The sequence below is a fragment of the Onychostruthus taczanowskii genome, unplaced genomic scaffold (assembly GCF_017590055.1).
Source record: "Onychostruthus taczanowskii isolate IOZ18803 unplaced genomic scaffold, ASM1759005v1 scaffold1, whole genome shotgun sequence".
NCBI lineage: Eukaryota > Metazoa > Chordata > Aves > Passeriformes > Passeridae > Onychostruthus > Onychostruthus taczanowskii.
In genome coordinates this window covers 3059037-3082512 of record NW_024496525.1, presented here as the reverse complement: position 1 = coordinate 3082512, position 23476 = coordinate 3059037, and the positions used below count along the sequence as shown (strand labels likewise).

Below are 23476 nucleotides of genomic sequence, written 5' to 3'. Positions count from 1 at the left end.
TGAGTTACTGCATAAGTAACAAACTGATGAACCGTGATCCTGAACAGGAAAGGTTGGCTGTGGGGCTGTTGGTCTGTTAGCTAAGGAGGCTCAGACATCATCTGGGAGATCTCCCAGAAATTAAACAGGTGGCACAGCACAGCTTGTTTAGTGTAAATCAATCAACATTAAATCAACACTGATTCTGTGTTTGCAGGTCTTACATTAAAATTAAACATGAACTTGAGATGCCTGAAAGTTTGCAACCCCTGTTGTGATGCTAAAGTAGCAGACACCTTCCAAACATGGGATACATGATATTTCATCCAGGTGGTTACTGCCCTGCTGACCACTCTTGAAAACTTGTGGTGTTTTCTGAGACCAGGAACAGGCTTTCTAGACAGATCTTAGTTTTTCCAGACCTAACAACTGCCTTTTCATTTCCCACTGTTTATGGATGGAAACTTTGGTGTTCCAAAATCTATCATCTTAGTGAAAGCTAATTCCCAGAAAAGCTTCAATTTTCCATGGAGAGCCTGGACAGGTTGTGGGGCAGAGGAGGCAGGTAAAGGTAGAAGTGAGTGGATTGCAGTGCTGTGTCTGTGCTGTAGTTCAGTGGTTTTCCTGGCATTCAAGACCAGCTGGACTGAATACTTAGAAATGCTCCTCCAAACATGCCAGCTCTGTCTTGGTGCACTGCCTCCTGGGAAGCTCTGGTATGTAGAATCCAACCATCCTCAGGGCTTGCCATAAGAATAAATTTGTAAGCAGACCAGTTTTGGCTCTTGCTGTAGCAATCTCTGAAAAGAGCCATTCTTTCTGTCTCTCCTCCACCTCCCTTTCAGAGACATGACCAATGTTTTCCACAAATGGAGAAATTTACAGTTCTCCACATAGAGTAGCTCCTGCCAGAAATTTTGTTTTAGTTGCCACAGCAACAACTTAATGGATTTTTAAAGCCCCTGCCACTGGCCATGCCTCTGCCCTGTTTGTTCTTCCTGTGCATTCCCCCAGCACCATGTGAAGCTGCAGAGGCAGTGACTGAGAGCTCTAATAACCCAGTAATGCATCCAATTATGGCTGTTGGTGCTTCTGTTGAGAATACATGAATAAGTAAATCCGGATGAAAGAGTCTGTTTTTAAAGCTGCCTGAGCTGTCTCAAGAAGTGGTGGCCAGGTCGCTTTTGCCAGGCCCTGGTGGAGGATGGCAGCTGAGGACTCAGCTTCCCTCAGGACCATGCCAGCCCACAGGCTCCCTAGCTGATGGCTGTTGTCTTACAGGCATGGCCTCACACCAAAACAAATGTTTGTGCTTCATCCAGTTGCACTTCAGATGTCTCTGTGGTGCAGCTGAGTGCTGGTGTGCCTACTGACAGAGCCTCTCCCTTGATGGCAGCCCATACACAATAAATAGCACTCCATTTTCATTAGTAAGTGTCACTGTGCTCACGCGGGTATAAAGGTTGTGGCTGGCAATGGATTGGGCAGGAAAGAAAAAGTACTAACAAACTTCTGCAAGAAAAGTTGCATGCTTTCAGTGCTGCTCTGTACGTGCAGGATGATCCTTGCATCCTCCTCACACCACCAGAAAATCTGTTTCTTCCTGTATCTTCCTGTGTGTTTCCTTCACCATCTACTGATAGAAGGCACATCCATCTTTACGTGGCTGGCACACACGGTGACACATCTGTGGCCTTCTATCAGCCAGCAGTTATCAGACAGGGAAAAGTGCCCTCTTCTGTTCCCCATCTTCCTTCCTTGTCTGCCTTTTCCAAGCTTATGCATGGAGTGGTAGAAGAATAAATGTCTTTTGGACAGTATCCAGCAGATTTTGAAAAGAAGGAGTCTAGAGTGTCATCTGTCCCAGAAGAGAGCTGAAGGGGCAGGTATCTGAGCAGGAGAGGTTGGCTGAAGAAGACCTTTCAACGCCTTTCTTTTCCCATTCCCTGCATATGTGTGGTGGCAGGAGGAGATAGTCATACTCCAAGATTCAGGCAGTGAGCTCATCACACCCAAAGTCATTTGTAGGCACCAAGTCCTACTGTTATGTATATACAGCCATAAATCCTTCTGCTTGTTCTAGCTACTCTTCCTCTTCCTATGTCATTGTCCCTTTGTCCCAGACCCCAGGGTTGCACAGCTGCACTGCCTGGGTTTATTTTTCTGGTACTTTCAGAGTGTCTCTGTGTGGATTGGGTCAAACTGACTGTCAAGGCCATAGTGGTAATTCCCCAAAGTCAGGCTTTTGCACTTTATGGGTAGAAGTTGGTGAATCTCTTGAGAAAATTATGTCCTGTAAGACACCTAGTGGCCTCTGTAAGCACAAGGGTGATGGTGTCCCATTACTGTTCAGAAAGATCTGTGAAAGGGATTCAGCATCAGCATTTTCTGGACTGAAACTACTATTTTCTGAGGAGTTGTTGGAGGGCTGTTTTACAGATGAACCAGTGAGAAGTAGGCTGGGAAAGGCTAACAATACATCTGTTATTGGGTGTAGATCTCCCTTTGAAACCTGAGATTCATTTCTATGCATGTTTGTTCTACATAGCTTTTCTTTCTGAAGTGAGATCTTTCTTTCCTGCCCTTCAGGGGCTTGCAGAATTCACCAGCTCTTGTTAGCTGTTGGAAATCTGAAATATTAGGGTAGGGATTACAGTTTGGAAGAGGTCCCTTGTATGGTTTGACCCTGCTGGATGCCAGGTGCCCACCAAAGCCACTCTTTCACTCCCCTTCTCAGCAGGACAGGGGAGAGAAAATACAGTGAAAACTCATGAGCTAGATAAGGATGGGGAGAGATCACTCACTGATTACCATCACAAGCAAAACAAACTCAAAGTAGGATAATGAGAAGTAAAACAATTCTTTAAAACACTCTTCCCCCCACCCCTCCCTCCTTCCCATGCTTAACTTTATTCCCAGTTTTCTACCTCCTCCCCCTCAGAGATATAGGGAGACAGGAATGGGGATTATGGTCAGTTCATCACATGGTTCCTGCTGCTGTTTCCTCCTCAGGGGAAAGACTCCTTCCCCTGCTCCAGTGTGAGGCCTCACCCACAGGAGAGAGTCCTCCACAAACTTCTTCAACATGAGTCCTTCCCACAAACCACAGTTCTTCACAAAGTGCTCCAGTGTGGGTCCCTTTCCATGAGTCGCAGTCCTCATGAACAGTGTCCAACCTGGATGTGCCACAGGGTCACAGGTCCAACCAGCAAACCTGCTCCAGCATGGGCTCCTCACTCCATGGGTCCTCAAGTTCTGCCAGGAGCCTGTCTCAGCCTGGGCTTCCAGGAGGTCACAGCTTCCTTTGGGCATCCACCTGCTCCAGCTTGGGGTCCTCTGGGGCTGCAGGAGGATCTCTGCACCCACTGACCTCCATGGGCTGCAGGGACACAGCTATCCCACCGTGGTCTGCACCACGGGCTGCAGGGGAATCTGAGCTTTGCTTCCTGGAGCACCTCCTGCCCCTCCTTCTGCACTCGCCCTGTGCAGTTCTTTCCCTCACATATTCTCACTTCTCTGGCCACAAGTACTTCTGAGCAATCATTTTTTTCCCTTCTTAAGTGTGTTATCATGGAGGAATTACCACCATTGCTGATGGGCTTAGCCTTGTCCAATGGTGTATCCATCTTGTAGTGGACTGGCATTGGCTCTGTCAGACATGAGGGATACTTCTGGCAGCCTCTTACAGAAGCCACCCCTGTAGCACCCCTGCTACCAAAAGCTTGCCATGCAAATCTAATACATTTCTGAAAGCAGTTTCTGGTCAGTGAGCCCATTTCACTTCCAGATCTGCCCACATGATCCAGACCCTATGAAAGTTAAAAAATTAACATACTTTTTGTATCTTATCTCTGCAAAATAAGATACTCTTTGATATTTGTCTCCCAGACATCAGGGGGAATGAAAAGAGAGTTAAAGGGTGGCTCATCTCCTCCTTTCTCTGCTGAAACTTCAGGTAAAAGGAGTGATTATTTTCCCCCCTTCTCCTAACCTCACCTAGCTGTGTCACTGGAGAGTTCATTTCTGTTATGCATCATTAATCTGAGTTTCTAATAGCAGTAAAAGACTCTGAACTTGGTTGACAGAGAAGTTAACAACCAGTTTGCCTGAGCCCTAACACTTGATCATTTAGCCTTGGTTATTAACTGCAGGCAAGGACCAGTTTCTGGGAGATAATTGGGGTCATAAACAATAGCTATGTAATGGAGAGCATGCCCTAGGAGAGGGACTAAACATATTCAGCTGCAAGAAACTTACTGCCTTTGGATGGCATCCAGGTGCTGCCATCAGCCAGCTAGGGAGCGGGCAGCCAGGTTGTTGCTGTAGGGGAAGAGAGGCCTTTAGTGCTTGGCAGAATGCAGCTATGCGTGCACAGGATGGCCCCAAGCTGGAAAGATACTTGAATGCAGCCTCAGGAGGCTTGATAAAACTTCTTAAACATCAGTCTGGAAGTTAGGGGTTGGAGGCCATGGTGTCTTTTAGTCCATTCCAGAAACAGGAGTCAGCATTTAGGAGTAGTAAGTTTTGCAGCCTGGGCTAGTTTTGGTGGTGGCAGCTGGATTTTCCAAGTTGAAGGTCTCTCTTGGCCTGCTCTAGGGTGCCTTTTACCTCATGGGGAGAATGTGGAGACCCCTGCTGCAACCTGGGCAGCAGAACAGTGGCACCTTGTCTGTGCTAACACCATCCAGAATGTGGTGGAATGTTTGATATGGGCCCAGGGAGCTCTCCTGGGCTCTCTCTGCCTCCTCCAGATGGGTCAGAGCTCCTGTGGGATGTGTCACCTGGTGGCCACTCTGTGACCCAGTGCCCTTCCAGTACACTGCCCCTCCCAGTCCTCTCCTCAGAGACCACTTGCAGAAGGGCTTCACTGCAGCACCTGGTGCCAGGGCCTCGGTCTGTGACTCCTGCTCGATAAATTGAGGAGCAGCAGAAATTTCCTCTTGTGCTGGGGTCTCTGTCAGTGTCTCCTGGTCAACAGCTTGAGGAGTGGCTGCATTTTCCTCTTGTGCCAGAGTCTCTGGGTTGCCTGCTTGACACACAGAGAGGGGCCAAATTTGCCTCCTCTTGTGCCAGAGGTGCAAGGGTGTGCAGCGTGCCTCTTTCTCCGGAGCACCGGGCAGGGCTGGCTGGTTCTCTGGCACTGGCAGGCTTGCCCACCCTGCTGCCCCTCCCCGCTGCTCACTGGGGCCAGAGGCTTCCAGCCCCTCCAACGCTTCCTTCTTTTTGCTGGTGGCATCATTCAGGTGCAGCTCAGGAGGTGTTTCCACTTGTATTGCTGACAGGAGAGCAGGGGATTTGCAGAGGCTGCCTGGCTCCCTCCAGCCAACACCTGCTGAGCCCTGCTTGTGCACAGCAGGCATGAAATGCTTAGTGCAGGGGCTTCTAGGCCATTTAGGCTCTGTGTTGCTGGAAAATTAAGATTCTTTTGCCTGGAATCCCTCAATACAGAGTTGGTTTTGGTAGGGAAAAGCTCCAGAAAAATAGCAATAAGAGCTAGGTGGGTATTTAAATAGAGAAGATTTTTGTCTGTAGTTTGTAAAATAAAACTCAGTTTCTGACTACTGAGCCCATTAAGAAACCCTGCTGGGAACACAATATACACAGGGGTTCTCCAAGCCATGACAAGAAGGTTTGTTTCAGGGGAAAGCTTGTTGGGACTGGAAGATAGCTTGATGGGATTTCTGATGTGGCATCAGCCTCTGATTAGGTTCATGTCACTCCAGTCGCTCCCTGTATGCATCTGATTGGAAACAAAGGGAAGAAAATAAAGGTGCAAATGAGTTTCTGTAATGATTGCACTAGCCAAGCTAGAGTGTGCCATGGTGGGATCTGGAGTTCCAAAAGGTTTATTCTGTTGAGAAGGAAGGTACCATGTGCATGCATGTGGACCACAAGCTGAGCTGGAAATCCTTATGTGAAATATGGGAAGAGCCTGACACATAGATCCTGCAGCTCTGCAGTGTGGTACTTGAAAACATCCTTGGATGCTCCCTTATTTTTAAAGGAATCAATTGTTCTGCCCTGTTGCTCCCCTGTGTGTACAGAACTGCAGAAGAAAATTTAGGGGAATCAGTAGAGGAGGGTAATGTTGCTCTTAATTTCCCAATAGTAGAAGCGTGACAGCATTGCCAGGCTGAGCTGCATCACAGACTCAAGACAGTAAATGTCTTAACTTGAAGGCCTGAAAGGCTGCTGTAGGTGTGCTGCTGATTGTTTTTTCACAGAACCCTGTTCTGACAGCCAAGTTGGCTTTGCTTGACAACAGGAAGATACCAGAGAAAGGGCAGTGATCCAGAGGGGTCTTGGATTCTCCAGCCTTTCAGCCTTCTGCAGCATATCACTGTCACAGTCAGGCATATGGGAAGATTTTCAGCAATTGTTAAAGCAAATGAGAGCAGAAGTCTTAGTAATGTTTTTGAAACTGATCATACATTAAATTCCTGCTGCGAACTGGGTTCACCAGGCTGAAGGGACATCTTTGAGTTAGGGAAGGTCTTGCTGAAATGGGTAGGAGATTGTTTGATATTCCCCCTCCCAGTGCAACAGAGATGCACTGCAGAATAGAAACTCTTCAGGGGAGCTAAAACTGGAATAGAGAGGGAATTGGGCTCTCTCACTTCACATACTGTAATTCTACTGCTTTATGGTCAACTGTCTTCTCCAGGCAGTGACAGGGGATATCCCAAGCTAGAGTCAAGACTGGCTCAGGAGAAAGCCAAGAAGCAATAGGGGCTCTACCCTTTCAGGTAAAGCACATCCTGTTTATCAGGCCCTCCCACGAGAGACTGAGAGTGTAGGGACTGATTTGTGGCAACAAGCAGGAGTCTCTCTTATTCCAGATATTCCTCCAACTATATGAATAATGGGAGACCTAGATATCCTAGCATTTCTGAGAGCCAGACTGGACCCGGGCTCCATGGCAGTCCTGCCACAATGTCAAAGGAGTCCAATTTACCTGCAGCACCAGGGAGAGCCCTTCAGTAACCACCCAAAAACCAAGTGTGCATAGCATCCCTGCTCTGCTGTATTGAAATCTGCCTTGGAAAGAGAAAGGACATGAATATGGAGGGAAGCAAAGGGAACTGTCACACCTGCAGGTTCATGTTCCTAAGCAGCAGCTCTTTGTCTGTGCAGTGCAGAGGCGAGGTTTGATGTCTCTTTGGGCAGTGTTAGTGCTAGCTCTAATTTATGCATTCCAGGCTGAGATTTCTGGGTGATGGGCTCACTGAGGAAACTACAGGTAGGACCAGCTGGCTCTCTCTGAAGTGTCAGGGTGAGGGGACACTGAGAGGTGTGGGTGCAGAGCTAGAGGATGGTTTTTGCACTAGAATAGATCTAATAGTCTGAGACACGGATGGGTCTCGTCCTTCTCTGTTCAGCCTGGCTGTGGGGGAGGGATGCTCTGTCTGTTTGCTCCCAGAGGCAGCATACCTGCCCACTCATGACTGCAGTGCTCTCCCCTTGTCAGCTAGATGTGAAACTGAGATTTTGAGACTAGGCCATCAAATACCTTCCTCTAGCAGAATAATAAAGGCCCATCCTGCCTGTTCCTGCCATACTGGAGCATGAGCAGGCAAGCATATCTGTACCTCCCCAGTAAATCCCCCACTCAGCTGCTTCTGTAGGACACAGCTTTTAGCTTAACTGCCTTGTTATCCTTTGGATTGACAGAAAGACCCCTGGATAGCCTCTGGGATGAACGGGTCATTTCTTTCAGTCAAAGGTCACTTTAAAGTTTGTGCCTTTGCTTTTTGAGCTGCCATTCATTTTTTCTTCAATTCCTGCATGTGCCTTGGAGAGCAGTAGGGAACACGTAATCAGAATAAATGCAGAATTTCTGAATATTTCACTGGTGCCAGCCATCCCGCTGAAAAGCATCAGTATCCATTGCTCAACTGCTCCACGAATGGAAAGAGGAAATGTCTGGACCTGGGTCCTTCCCTACTACCAAGGCAGGATATGTTCCCAACTTTACTAGGAATATTTTTGAACAAATTCTTGGATATCTCAGCTGTAAAATGCTCAAGTTACAATCACAATCATTTGTTTCCAGAGATTAAGAGAATAAGCCTTTGATAATATAATGGCACAGTACACAAAATATTCATGGCAGTTAGTGAACAAATAGAGGGGACTTTTGATCTTGGCAGCCTAGAGCACGTTCCTAGTTAGTTAGTCTCACTCCTATGCTTCTCCCAAACTGCTGCTGGGACCTAAATTCATGTGCTTTTTTGATAAATTGTGAGTTAGCAATACTGTCATGGGAAGGACTTTTAGCCTCACTGGTCAGAGGAGGCTTAACAGAGTCTGCCTTTGTTTAAAATCCACTGGGTAGCACTGGAGCATGGAAGAAAAGTTATTTCTTACATAAGCTTGGATTATGTTATTTGCTCTCCATTGTTTGTAAGGGCCTCATAGCACCGTGAAAATTACCTTTATTTCTCTATGGATTTTGTCCTTTTTCACTTTACAAATATTGATTTTTTTTTTCTCCTGTGTCTTTATCAGAGCTGAATTAGCAAGACTGTTTAACAAGATCCTCTGATTCATTTGTGGTCTTTTTGTGCCAGGTGCTATCACAAGCAGCTGAAAGCAGCTCAGTGCAACCACTGCTACAGAACTGACAGAGGAGGTGATGTGCCCTGACAAGAGCTGAGCTAGCATGGGTCAAAGAGCAAGCTTAAAAAGATGGTCTCTTCAGCCTGGGCACAAATGCTAGGAAGAGTTATTTGTAAGGAATAAATTTTTCCGTTGGAAAGCTCTCCTCAAGCCTTTAAGCTTGAGGCCACTGAAAATCGTTGAATCTGCTGGATTACTCCTGTTCCACCCACAGATCCCCAAGTGGGCTCAAGAGTCCATATTCATGGCAAGAGGTGATTCCTGTCCTTGTGATCCAAAATCTCAGTGTAGCAGTGATGAGATTCCAAAAGGAAAAGGAGCCATTGGTGAAGCTTTATGTGTTCCTTCTTGCCAAGCTTTTAAGCAAGCCATTTAACTGCTGCAAGTGCTTGTAGGTGGAGCAAAAAGTAGAAATTGAAGACAGGTAGGAACATAAAGTTCAAACAAGTCAAATCTGCTGGCCGCTTTTGATGCTTTTAACACAAGTACAGGAGAGGCAGAGCCCAAGCTGATAGCTGTCCCTTGCTGATCATAGTTGCCATAATGCACCAGTGCATTTTCTAGCACAGGGCCCAGAGGGTGGCAAGGGTAGGGAGGAAGCAGTCACTGTGCACAGTTCTTTGTGGCAAGCTGGAATCTCTTGCCTTTCGAGATTACCTTTTCACTCTGTCAGCAGCTTGTGACATCCCATAGGCTCTTTAGTGACCTGTATGGCCAGCAGCAAAAGCCTATTTCTGTATCTATTCCACATGGAGAGAGATATTGCAATGGAGATAGAGGGGGGAATGTCCAGATTTCTTTCTTCCTGAAGGGCCAACACCACTGGTAGTTTTGCTCTAGTTCTCTCCTGTTGGCTCATCTTTCTTAGAGCCTATACACCATAGTAAGAGATTATATTTACATCAAATGAGACAGGAGTCTTAAACCAGCTGCCTATGGAAAGGGTAAATCCTGATCCTTAGGCCCTTGTGAGCTGCATCAGAAGGATGGCAAGCTTCAGAGAACTTTGTCCTGGTGTGCATTTGTTTCTGAGATGAGAGGCTGTCAGTGGGAGCTGGGAGATTTTTTTCTAAGAAGTACCACAAGGGCAACCAGTTAGTGTTCATTAGTTTTCTCTCTGCAAAGGGTGGTCTTCTTCCTTTCCCGACTTGCTGGACTTCAAAGAGCTGGGATTAACTCCTGCCTGCCAGCCCACTCCACTGCAGGCCATACAGGATCTCCAGCATGTTGTCTGGGCAGTCACACCGTCCATGGCTGAAACAAGCCAGGAACGTGGAGAGGAAGCAGAAGAGACATAATTGTCAGCAATAATGCTGAGAACAGAGCTGGGTCTCCAGCTCCTGCCTCATCCATGTCCTTTCTAGTAGATTATACTACCTGTCTGGCAATTCACTTGAGTTTTTCTGGAGCACATGGACCATTACCTCTGGACTGTGGGACATCCTGTCTTCAGCTTCATTAGAGACCACCTTTATGCACCAGAGTAGCTGAAGTCTTGTAAGAATCAAAGGGTCCCAGGAAATCCTGGTTGAAGGAGACTCTGGCTGATCCAGACAAAATGTTATACCTGTATAAAAGAGATATTTCTGGATCAAAAAACCCAGTTACCTCCTGCAAAGGAATGGCAAAGCAAAGGAACAACTATTTTTCAAGAAACAGAAACCCATATCAGAGGAGATCTTGGCTCTGGTATTTGAAAGCACTTAAGAAGTGAGAGGATAAGTCTATGTTTTTCCCCCAGTTAGGATCTCTTCCTGCAAAGTGAATCAGCTAAAGAAAAGAAGTGCAAATAGCTGCTGCTTGGGCCCTTTAGTCTGTTTGTGTGTGTGCATGTGGCTGGCAGTGTCCCTGCGCTGACTCAAGCCTGGTCAAATCCCTTGGCCACTGGGTTATTACCTGCTCTGAGGCCAATCTCCCTGAATTCTTTCTTCAGTGAAAGTTTGAAGAATATCATCGTGTTTTTACAAAGAGTTTCTGTTTTGGTGACACGAAGCTTCCCAACAAAGACAGTCAGGAAGCTCCCAACCAACTAAGATTCACACTTCCAGAGTCAGAGCTTTGGCTGCTTCTCCCCCAGGGCTCAGCTGAGGAAAACAAGCCACTCCATATCACTGTTCATTTACCCTCCTGAACCCTGTCTCTCGGTGCTTCAAGGTAGATGCTTCAGCAGTTCATACTGCTCCTGAGGCATGTGCAAGGAACAATTAAAGCTCATTGTGCCAGTGAAGAGCCCTGGGGTGAGCTGGGCTGCGGAGACAGCTGCCCCATTTTGCTGTGTGCAGCAGCTTCCTGAACAGTCCTGTTGCAGAGAGACGAGTACATCTTGCTGATTGCAGCGTTAAAGTTTAAAACTCCAGGACTGAACTCCGTGTGGCATTTCGAGGTTTTTGCTGGTGGCAGCCGTGGTGGTTTGTAGCATTTGGTCCTGGGCAGAGCAGGGCTGGGTAGAGCCCAGCTGCTGAGCCTGCAACGCCTTTTCCAACAGCTGCAGCATGGGACCGATGGCAGGAGAGAAGCACGAGTGTTGGAAGAACAAACACTTTGTAGCGCTCCCTTTAACGTTTTGCCTGTGACACTGCAGGATCTACATCTTTGATCCAAAAATGACCAAAAGGACATGAACATCAGTTCCTTCCTCTCAGACATAAATGCTTGTTACAGATGTGACCTGCAAGATTCAGCTAAGCTTTCTCCAGCAGCAGACAGGGCTTGGAAGAAGGCAGCGTTGGTCATTTCCTGGAGAAGGGTCCTGCTAGGTGATGGACAGTGAGATTTCATTTGTGCCCAGCAGTCAGAGTGGTCTCTGCCTGCTTCAGCTGCTTGTGCCAGCCCTGGAGTGCATCACCCCAAAGGAAGGTCTCGGCTGCAGGATAAACTTGTGTAGCCCCACTATAGCAGGCTGGATGCATGGGGATGGGACAAGTTTTCTTCTCATCTTTGTGATTTGTCTGGAAATTGTAAACCTTTCCAGAGATAAACTGGAAGTTGTCATTGGTGTGTTCACTGAGAATGGGAACAGGAATCATATCAGTGCCAGTCATGACGATACAAGTACAATTTCCTTGTTTAAAGTACTGCACCAACTGTACCTAATTAACCTTCACGACAGCACAGCAATACAAGGAAATAGGGATCATTAACTTCAGTTTTGCTTTACAGAAAGGGAAGAGAAACATCAGTGCCAGCCCCATGCATTTCAAATTGAGGTAGGCTTGAAAAAGTCACAAGGTTAAAAATAACAATAATCCACTTGGGGTTCTCAGAGCATTAAGAGTGCACTTGAATCAAACTTTCAGTTTTTTCTCCAAGAAACATCAGGACTGGAAATTTCTCTCCCATATATGCTTGTTTATGACTCAACAACCAAGGCTTTCAGAAAATCACACATTTTCAGTCACAGTGGGGCAGAGGCTGTAAAGGTCAGAATGACTTCCTCAGTGTTGCTTAAAAAAGAGCTGGGAAAAGATGGAACTAAACTGTGTGAGTAGTTGACCCTCCACCCCCTGCTTGTTCCTCCAGACCAAACATTTTTCTAGGTGAGGGAACCTGCCTAAATCAACCAGTGGCCACTTAATAGCTGTCAGAGGAGTAATTCAGGTTTGAACTAGTGACCTCACCCCTTCCTCTCACATCTGCTGAGGGACAGACTGATGACACTGACTGTTTTCATTAGGCCTCTGAGCAGCCTGGCTGCTTTGTGTGGGGCCCAGCAGGAATGGAAAGATGCAAAACTAGTGCTGCTCTCTCTGACATTGCTTTCCTGGCTTGGGGCTGTTTTTATAAGTTAGTAGGAAAGAGCAACTTGCACAAGTCCTTCTTAAAGTAAAGAGTTCACCCTGCCTGTCATATCACCTGCTGGCAGGGGCTGAGGGCAAGAGTAGTGCCTGTGCAATTTGTACTGGGCACCAGCACAGGCTCACATTTTGTCTCTCCAAATGACTGCAGTGCAAAGCCCTGGAAAGTGTCATGGCAGCACAGAAAGTTGTATATGTTATTAACAATCTCAGTTCTGCCCAATTCATAGATGCTGTTAGGATCAGGTGAGAAGAACCGCCCCGGTGGGCAGGACCCCTGCTCTGGAAGAGAAGCCAGCGGGGAGTGCAGGTGGCAGTGGCCAAGGAGGAGAGTGTGAGGAGACACCTCTGTTGTGTGGGGTGCCAGCCCCAGCCCAGAATGCAGGCGCTGATACAGGAGAGCCTTTTAATCAACTCTTTTCTGCTACTTACTCTTCTGTTCTAAGCTGCCATGGGGTGAAGGAAAGCTGAAGGGACCCTTGAAAAGGGCAGGTCATTGATGGAGAGGAAAAAGGGCTCTGCAGATTGTGAAGATCTTTCATGAGCAGCAGGGGCTGCAGCCAGCTCCAGGGAAGAGAACTGTTCCCCTGCTTAGGCGGTGTGTCTGTCTCTCTGATTATTTTGTGTATTTCATCTCTGCTGTCTGTCTCGCTCTTAATCTGGACCCCTCTGTGCCAACAAAATGCTTAGCTCGCTCCATTGTCTGAGAGACTAATTTGCACTGTAAATCTGATGCTTATCTTACATGACAGCTTACTGTGGGGTTTATTGCAATCCTGAAGACAAACTAACCAGGGATAGCTTGAAAGCTTTCAACGCATCATCTGGAATATAGAACAAATATGACCCATTTCAGCTTGCCACCAGGTTAGGATGTAGTCCCTTGTGGTTGGGGTCACTGGGGATTTATCTTTTTCTGTTCAAATCTATTCAAACTTGAGCATCTTTGGGTTTTGGTTTGGTTTTTCATACATTTGGTTGATAGGTTTGGGGTTTTTTTGGTGTGGTACATCTTCTGCTTTGTGTTGGAGCTGTTAGAGTGCTTCTGCAATAGCCTCCCACCTCCCAGGGCCAGATCTCCCATCTCTTCTGCCTGAGGAGTTTTAAGGACTGTGAGAATGGTTGCAGACCAGGTGCAGGCAGTGTGCAAGCATTAGTGCTCCAGTGCACTGCAGCTTTGTTGTCTCTGCCAAGCTTAAGCAGAAAGAACCTTTGTCCTTCTCTTGTCTTCATTAGTGTTTCCTGACAACTTGTCCAGTATGTTCTACTCTCTACTGGCAGAGTAACATCCTCCCTCAGTCTCATCTGCTGTTGCCACCTTCTCTCTGGTCCCTAGGCTGTCCACCTGCAGGCATTCACATACCATGTAAGAGATTCTTACACTAGTGTAGTTCAGATAGCTGGGCAGCTCCAGAGGCATAAATCTTCCTACAGATAGGTTCCAGGTAGCCTGAGATGCAGTTTTACTGGGGGAGAGCCAGAAAGATTATTGCTACTTTGATATAGGTCTTGGTTCTGCAGCTGAGCATGCCAGTAGGTGTTTAATGCCCAAAGCTTCTGCATTGCAGTCCTCTGGGACACAAAGGATCTGTTTCCTCACACAGGGGAGCAGGAACATGAGACCTGCCATCCTTGTTTGGAGGACCACTCTGGCTTTTACCTAGTCCTGCTTTACAGTTGCATGGATTTCTGGACCCGTCAGTTCTTCCTGCCCTTGGACTGCAGACAAAACACAGAAATGGCTGTACTGGATAAGCACTGTGGAGCAGTTGAGGACTAGCAGCTAAACTGGACATGGAGCCAATGGGTCTCAGTAACATTGAGGGAGAGGAGAAAAAGAAAACCCCTTGAGAAACTGCTGAGGAATAGGTAAGGAATAAGTTGTATACTGGGTAGAACTGTACACTGGAAACTCTGCACTCACCCTTCTCCAACTCCATATTTCAGTCCACGTTATCAGATAGATGTGCAGTGTAAGGCTTATTCCAACTCATCGGAGATAGTGAACATCAGAGTCCCTGCCCAAGGGAGACCTCTGTTCAGACTGGAAGTAGCTTGGGGGAAAATGTATGAATCCAAAAAAACTCCAAACTGAAGAATTTTTGAGGAATCCAGGACAAAAATACCTAGGGAAGGATCATCATACCATCTGATTCTGGATTTGGATAAGGGTTAGGGTTGAGAGAGTCAAAGAGCCTGCAGCTCCAGGAGCACTGGGGCTTGAAAATGCTTGGCACCACTGCCATGGTGATTGCAGTAGGGCCCCAGCATTGCTACTCCCACATTTTTCTGGTATGGAGACCCTTGGTATTGTATTAGGATTCCTCTTAGGCTAATGGGGAATATTTCAGCCCCTTCTGCTGGGCTGTGATAAGCAGGATCTGAATGCTTTCACAAAAAAAATTGGAGTCTGATTTCGCTTTACCAAATACAACTAAACTGCAGTGATTGAACAGCCAGCAATATCCTTCTGTATTCCTCTCCACCTAACAAGATGCTGTAATGAATAAAGCCATGGGAGCTTCCGTCCTTCAGGAAAAGATCTAACAAAACTGTTGGATAACCAAATATATGCCAGCATCATTCTCAAGTAACTGCTATTTAGCTCTTTACAGACCTAACTCATGTTCTGCCTTTTTTTTTAACCTTTTTTGTCTGCATTTTTTTGCTGATACTCACTTTGTGATTCATTTGGGGGGGTGGGGGGGTGTGGAAACACAGCCTATAAACATTTAGGTTTTCTGATCCTCTGACACAACTTGTTGTCCATCTAAAAATTATTCCCACTTAGCGCCGTCTGCAGTTGCAGAAGCACAAATATTCACCACTTTGCTGTCTTTGTAACAGAGCTGGAAATACAATATTCTTTACCCCAGCTGAAGCTATTTTCTTACACTTTGAGGTCAGAAGGCATTATTTCATGCTGGAGAATTAGGAAGATTAACAGGTAGGGTGGACTGGCCACTTTCTGAACTGAATCACCCTCCCAGAATGGAAACTTCAATGGATTTGATATCACCTGCCCACCACCTCCACTTTTGTGGGTGTTGTCACTTGTGTTTGAACACAGCACAAGCTACAGTGGAATAATAAAAGCAGAAAATGAATTCTCATAGCTGGACCTGCCAACCTTCCATACCAGCTCCCCGTGGACTTCAGGGTGAACGCACTCCTTTTTTTTCCTGCTGGGATTGCTTTATCGTGTTTTTCAATTATTAGTAACTCATCTCATGGACAGAACTGGCAGTGAATCAGAAGTCAGAGTATCCAAAATACCTTGCCCCTTGAAAAGAGCTGCTTTTGCTTTGCTGCCTGCACACCACTTTGTTAGCTGATGCAGAGGGAGAGGGTTGTGTGCAGGCCAGCAGGAGAGTTGTCAGGTTTGAATCCCGTGAGAAGCGGTTCAGAGTCAACCCTTTCCCAAGAAGTGGTGAGCTGTGAACATTATATCTGCAGTGTTGTGGGCAGGTGTGATGGCAGCTTGGGTGGGTATATCATGCTGGCCTTGATCCAGCTGGCACAGGTAAACCAGCAGTGACACAGTGTAGTAACTTAAGCACTGTCTTAACACTATTAAATACGTAGCTGAGATCTCTGGAGGGCTTGTACAACCCGAGGTGACGTTTCTGTCACTGTATCTTTACTGCAGTTTGCTATCTCTGCTCACTCAATTACAGCTCTCGCAGATAAGTCTGTGCTGTGCCTCAGTTTTACGTCTGACACGAGCCCAGACCTGCTTCCAAACAGATGCTTCTGAGGACCTGCAGGCCACACAAACATCCGCTGTTGCTGTCTGTAGTTCATGCCTCCTGTGCTGGCATTAGTCTTTGTGATTTACTGGCATTAGCCAACATGCATGGGAGGGGAATTACATCTCTTGTAAAGTGGGATTTGCTTTGCACTGCAGCACAAAGACTTGCAAGTTTGGGGCTGTAACTGACCTGCCTTCCTCCCTTCTCTGTCACACAGGCAATTCTGTTCCCACTCCTACCCTCTCAAAGTCCTTTCCTGCTATGCCATAGGCCTGGCCTTGCCTTGGTTTCTCCTTCAGGCACAAGAGGTCTAGGGCTGCAAGGCAAGGCATTATGCACACGAAAGCATGCCAGGACAACCATCCTCGGCTGGAAGGGGTGCCCAGGGAGGTCTCCAGCATGACCACTTCTGACATTCCCTTTCTCTCTCTCCCCACAGATGCCAGCAAGGACCACCCACAGCAGCAGGCAGGAGTCATCTGGAGAGTGACAGGCGGTCTTTTCAGTATCACCCGAGGAGCTGTGGGGGCCACACTGGGAGGAGTTGCCTGGGTGGGCAGCAAGAGTCTGGAGCTCACCAAAACAGCTGTGACCAGTGTCCCCGCTGCTGGCGTTGGACTGGTGAAGGGCAGCGTCTCAGCAGTGACCGGCGGCGTCGGAGCTGTGGGCAGTGCGGTTGCCAGCAAAGTCCCTTTCACTGCAAAGAAGAAGGACAAGGCTGACTAATCCCTGTCACAGCTCCCTTCCAAAAGATCAACCTGCCCATACTGTCCTCCTACCCAGCACCTCTTTGATTTGGAACCAGCTGCTTCAGGAAGGGTCGAGCACCCGAGCAGACTCTGGCTGCAGACTGCTCAGCACCGCCTGCCTAGCTCAGAGCTCACAGAGCCACTGTCAATGCCTTTCACTCCCATCACCTACTGGAAACCATCTTTATTCTGAGGACTTTAAAGGCGCAGCTGTCTCTGTCTTGTAGTTTCCGTCCTCCCTTCTTGTTCTTGTAAGCATGGAGGGATGGGAGAAGGCATCAGGATCTATCTGCCTGGAGGTGAAGGGAGCAACAGGGGATGGGGGGAACTATGCCTGGCTTGAAGTGTGGGTTGTGTAGTCAAATTCAACTTCAGCTGGGAAGACAGCCTCTGAAACACCCCTTCCCTCTGGAAGGTGTGTTTGGGAGGTGTGCCTGGCAGAGAACTACAGAAGTCCCATCGACACAAAGGAGAGATACTGTGAAGAGGGGGAAGCCTCCCTCCTGCCCTGCACCTCTTACCTTTTCTTTGCAGGGCCCATCCCCACAAGCTGCTCCCAGTCAATTACTCCCTGGCTGAATTGAACCCTTCAGAGAGGGAACCCTCAAGCTCAGCAGAGCAGCTCTGGGGTGATGCCACACCAGAGCGTGACACATCCCAGACCATCAACTTCTGCACAGATTTTCTTGGTGAGAAGGAGGAATATGAAAGCTGCTGTATGTTCCCATTTGGGGAAGGAGCTGACAGTAGCACTTGCCGGGCCTCTGTGATATTGCAGTACAGGCAATGATGTTCCACAGAGAGACCAGGCCTTTTGAAGTCCTGGTCCACTATCCCACACTGTAACAGGGGCATTTTGTCTCTTGGCCACACTCACACTCCAAAAGCATCACTAGTAACCAGGAGCAAGTGTGTTCCCAAATGCCATCCAAATTCTGCTGCAGGGATGGTGGGGAAGCTGAGAGTCTTGCTCTCCCCACGACTCAGCACCCTGGGAGTGGGGGCCTAGGTGTGAGTGGGCTGCACCATGTTGGAGAACACTTCCCAAGGGGCTGAGCATGCTCCAACAGCAGTTAGCCTGCACAGGGCACCAGCAACTCCTCTTCTGCACGCTGCTCCTGCGGCCCCAGCCCGGCTCCTGTAAAGGACTATGTTGCACTAAATAGCCCACCCATAGTCGTAGTGCCGCAGAAACCCAGACACCTGCATCCATCTGGGAGTCACAGCCATCCTCAGCCTGGCCCGTGATGCTCCAGGGGCTATGTGGCATTGTACCCACACATACAAACACAAACATGCACAAACTCACTCCCTCAAGGTCCCCTGTAATTCTTGGGATGAGGAAAACTACAGGCTCCACCATTAACTCTGCTGCTCCTGGCTTTGGCAGGTGATTTGCCTTGGTCTGTAGGTGTTGGATGCACAGGCAAGGGAAGCAGTGCTTGTGCTGTATTTTATAAACATGCATCTGTGTTAGCGTGCGTGTGTACGTGTAAGTCCACAGGCATGTCTTCAGCCAGGAAAAAAAACCTGTGCCACTGCCACAGAGGAGCTCACACAGTCATCTTTGGCACTTTCAGTGTATAGTTTTTATATAGGGTCCTGGTCAAAAGAAAAATCATGTTTTAGAGGATGTTTTGCCCTCTGTTGCCCAAGAGCATAGTTTATTGAAACCAAAGGAATGTGAAAAATCCCCTTTCTCCTGTCTGTGCTGTTTGTTTTCTCTCAGCCCTATCTTTTGGACATTGAAGACAACTTTCTTGATCTTCATTTCCCCTTGGAGGTCGTTGCACTTCCTGACTGCTCTCTTGTGCTTAGGACTTAGACATCAGGGAATATTTAAGTACAACACACACACCCCCGCCATCATTTTTGCTGAATGTTCTTGAGCTTGTGATGCAGTTTTCGTTCTGACCTTTATTAAATCCACATTTTGGGATGTATGTTGCTGTGTCCCCCTGATAATCATGCTGGTGTTAATCACTCTCCATACCCTTTGCCAGGTAGCCCCAGCTGCTTGCAGGGGTAAGAAGCTGCTGATCTCCACAGTTTCCTACTCTTGATAGCATGAGAAAGGTTTGACTTACATTTTTGTTTCTAAAGAGGAAGCAGCATTTGGTAGGTGTGTGCATTTCCTCACTTTGTGTCCTTTGTTCTGGTGAAGGCCAAGTTGACCCTGACATGCCGGTTTTGTCTCTGAAGGCAGCGGCTTCACAGAAAGATCAGGCCTTGATGTGTTCCTGTACTTTGCTGGGATGCTCGTGGCAGTTGTCAAGGCCAGAAGAAGTCTTGTCTGTTCTCCCTTTGTCTCAAACACCCTGTAAAGCTGGACGACAGTTTGCACTGCATGGATCTCTGCTCACTGCTCTCCCTGAGCATAACTCATCTCTTATTCCAGATCACAGACTGCCTCTGAAGCAAGCTCTAGCCCCAAAGCTGAAAGCTGCTTGTGTGTAACTAGCTGTGTTGTCACCAACCCTCTGATAAAGATAGCTTCTGGCCAATTGGGACAGAAGAGTCTTCTTCCTCAATGTCTCTCCTAGGTCTTGGACAGGAGAAGATAGAATCTAAGAGCCTTCAGCAGCCAGCCCTGGGTGGGTGGTGGGAGGCTGATTGTGCTTTTGGCTAAATAGTGTCTCACACAGGCTCTTGCTGGGGCAGGCAATACCTCCTGCCCAGGCTGTTGTCTGCAGGCTATGTGTACCCAGCAGGTGTGGCAAATGGGATAAAGGTGATGTAAAGAAGGCCACTGGGACCCTGAGGGTTTCCCATCTTTTTATTTCTTCTCTTCTGTGCATCCTTGCAGGAAATAGAGTAAAGCCTGTCATTTGTCTGGAGCTGCCATTTCCTTGCAGGATGGCCTGGAGAAGAAGAGATGAGCTGGAGAGGAGAACTCACAGTCTAAATCGCTGTTCTTACAGCCCAGGTAAAGGACAGCTCAGGGACCATGAGTAGCAAGAGATCAAATTAGCAGGCAGGGGTAGAAGATTAAATCTACTCCAAAAACAAGGCCTCACACTGCTAAACAGGCATTCAGGAATAAGTAAATCTCCAGGACTCAAAGGCTTTAAGAAAGTCTGTGCTAGGCCTGCTCAGTTCACCATGGTGACCCAGTCCCAGCCTGCTTTTCTGGGCATTTACAGTGCCAGAGCAGAGGGAAAACAGGGTCAGCCTTCCCAGTCTAAAAGTAAAGATGCCTTCTGGCAGCTTTAGTTGCAGGACAGTGGGATCTGGATTGGATGGGGAAGCTGTTGGCTCTTGTCAGATGCCCTATCTTTCCTCCTCCAGCCCCCCAGGCCACCGGTGCAGCCCTTCTCTCACTGCCCATTCATGGTACGAAGGGCAAAAACTGTTGTGCATAAATCCCATGGCTACTGGATGAGGTAGCTTGGTACAAAATAGGAGGGGGTGGCATCAGGGTAGAGGGAAGGATTAAAGGGAGTTGATACACAGAAGATGAGGAGAGAGTGGTGTGACAGGAGGAGTTGAGAAGTGAGGGAACAAGAAAACAGGGAGCATGGAAAGAATTTGTTTCTTAGGACAGGCTTTGAATCAGAAGATGAGTGCAATGGAGTTTGTCCTAGGGAAGAGCACAGAAAGGGGAGTGGGTCAATGTGGGTTTTGGTGTGTGGTGGTGGTACATGCCTGGCTTGTGCCCTGCTTCCATAGTAATGATGATTGCTAGCAATTTCCATTTAGATAGATCAGTGGATGGTTGAAGCATCAGATCAGCTCCCTTGTTATAACCCACCCTTCCCAAATCTCCTTCAGGCTTTTGTCATGATCTCCCCATGATGGGGCTGGGTCTCCCCCATGGTGGAGGTGGGATGTGACCCTGTTTGCAGCCCTGTATCCCACCTTGCCTGGCCATTCCCTGTGCCTGACAAATATGTCCTGGCTGAAAGGAGACTCATAGGTGCATCCTCTCCTCCCTTTTCCCTGACTTCAGTCTCATTATCCTTTACTTTTTTATCCCTCCCTTTCAGTCTTGCCCATGGATAGAGCTCCCCAAAGCTTTTGCTGAGACCTTCATTAACCATCCACACTCAGTGTCTGGGAGGGCAGAGGGTGATTGCCCCCGCAGCTCCCCTGGCTGGGAAAGAAGTGCATGTCTTCCACCCCTCTCTGTCCCCTTGTGTTTTGTGTGTGGAAAATCTTAACCCACTTCTTTTTCTCTGGGTTCCCTTGTTGGCTTTTATCCCTGTGGGTGGGTCATTTCCATGTCTCCATTGCAAAGTCATCCTTGTAAAAACAACAGCATGACTGGGAATATGGAGATGGTTAGAGAGAGCCTCAGAGCCAGGGCCCAACTCTGCTTCTGTAGGAGCTGAGGAGGCCTTTGGCAACCGAAAACTGCGGCCACGCAGTCCTGTGCACAGTGCTGGGCTCCAGAGAACACTTTTGTTCTTTATCATTTCATTGTCTGTAATTGGTTTCCTACTGAATTTGTTTGCTTGGTTTGTTTTGCAGTGTGTTTCTGGGAATATTCTGCATCTCTGTATTTTAATTACAGTAAAATTTGAGGATAAAAACCGTGATTATGCTGGCTCTTGTTCCTAGTGGGGGGAAATGAGGAGAGGAAGCACAATTGAAGGAAGATGTTAGAGATTCCTTGGGAAATTAGATCTCTCCCCTAAGGGCTCTAGATGAGGCACCAAGCAAAGCAGAATCTCTGTCCCTGCTTAAACTAGGACATAGCTTTCAAGCGTGGTTCAAAAGCCATTTTGCTGCAGGCGCCTTTCCTGACTGGAATGGTAAGAACAGTTTGGATAAGACTTCTAAACTCAATTTTTTGTGTTGGTTTAAAGACCAGTGCATAAGAGGGCTTTCAGGCTGGGGACAGCTGGCCTAGCCCTGAAAGTAGGATCTCAGCAGCTGAAGATGGGAAATTTTGCCTCTACAGCCGCTGTTCCTTCAGGCAGGTTTGCATAGCCACTTTTCCCAGCTGAGGAAGCAAATTCTCCTCACAGCAGCCTGCTCCTTCTGCAGGAGGTGGCAGTTTGACATGGCTCCCCAGGGCTGCAGCGAGCCCCCATGGAGCAGCCTGACCCTCTGCTGGCTGGCTGGCAGTGCTGGTGCTGGGGGGCACAGCCAGCAACTCCAGGCACCTCATCTGCTCCACAGGCACTTAACCCAGGGCAGAGCCACGCAGTGCTCCCAGGATTGCACAGCCCTGAGGGAGGATTGCAGGCCAGTGGCTGGGCAGTGCTGGATCAGCCACAAGACAGGGTGTTCCTTTTACTGGGTCGAGGCCAGGAGCCAACAGCTCAGCATTTGTTAAGTGCTGACAAAAGGATTAATTTAGTAACTAATAACAGGGCAATCAAGCCATTTATTTGGTTGGCATTTTGCTGCCAGCTGCTTGGGAAGAGCAGCACACAGTGCACCAATAAGGCTGTCTGCAGCCACCTCTGCCACCTGCCCCATTCCTCTGTCCTCACTTGCAGACTCAGCCAGGCAAGTGTGGCTTGGGAGGCACCAAGCTGGTGGCAGGAGCAGATTTGGCAATGACAGGTAGGTGAAGACACCTGGGGATGTGGTCTCTTCCAGGGGCTGCCCTTATGCCCACTGTGGGGAGGGAGATGAGGAAAGTGCCTATCCTGCAGCAAGTGCACGCTGTCCCCCCATTCCTCCTCCCAGAGCTGGAACCATCCATGTAGCTTTGCAGACAGCAGAGGTGAAGTACAGGTGCTGGAGCTGTGAGCCCTGAGAAGCTCTCAGGTACTTCACAGCTTCTCACCTTTCCTGCAGCCCAGCTGGTTTGCAACATTAAGCCAAGTCGCAAAACACCACTAACAAGCTGCTCCTCCAGAAGTCTTTTAAGGAGTGAAAGGATGGTGCAAAATCACCTGTAGTCACAGATTTGTCGTGTCTCACTCAGGCAGCATGTCCAATCCCCCTGCATGCAACTGCAGCACCCAGTCTTCTCTCAGGAAAGAGTGGGGCAAAAGCTGGTGGGCAGCAGAGCTCGGAAGAGACCTTGGGAGAGAAGACCTGCCCAGGTAAGTGGGCTGTGGGTGGCTCAGACACCTCTGGGCCAGGAGCAGGCCCAAAGCTGGGAGTGTGCAGCTGGGAGTAGATGTCACAAGTTGTGGTCTCATCCCTCTGTGGGTCGCTGCCCTGCCTGGCTCCAGGAGCAACTGGAAAACTGCTGGGCCACTGCTGTCCTCTGTACCCTGGGGACTGGCCTCAGTGGTTTCCCATCTGCAGCTGCTTGTGGTCTGCAGGATGTGTCTCGAGGGCTCGGCTGTTGGGACTGTGCCAGCTGGGTTGGAGGAGCTGGCCAGCCGTTTCATCAGACAGGGCTCAAGTAGACCAGCAATGTCTTGTGTAAGGCTTTCAGTGTTCCTGCCCTGCATGCCTGGCTCCCCCATTCAGCAGCTTTCTGACCTGCCCGTCACGGTTGTAGCTGGCATGCAGCTGCCACATAAATTTGGCCATATCAGACCTCCAAACTCGACCAGCCTAGAACATGGCCATATTTATCTGGCAGCTGCATGCCAGCTACAGCCGTGACACTTGCCCAGCCCACAGGCCCAGGTGTCTTGCAGGCAGCAGGCAGCTCATAAAGGAATACTTGTGT

The 23476-nt window shown here is 48.3% G+C and overlaps 1 protein-coding gene across 2 annotated transcripts in view; it reads left to right on the top strand.

Moving 5' to 3' along the window:
• Positions 1 to 21425, top strand: part of LOC121334284 (transmembrane protein 263-like) — a 202259-nt gene extending 180834 nt beyond the window's left edge. Inside the window, exons 3-4 of one of the 2 annotated variants that reach the window (XR_005952423.1) lie at positions 16584 to 17144; positions 19700 to 21425. Coding sequence is in view for 1 of the 2 variants with exons in the window: in XM_041401261.1 (XP_041257195.1) it covers positions 16584 to 16870 (287 nt within the window). In the remaining variant the exon portion in view is untranslated. Of the gene's footprint in view, positions 1 to 16583 lie in introns of both variants that reach the window. The other variant, XM_041401261.1, reaches the window with a different exon arrangement.
• The last annotated feature ends 2051 nt before the right edge of the window (positions 21426 to 23476 follow it).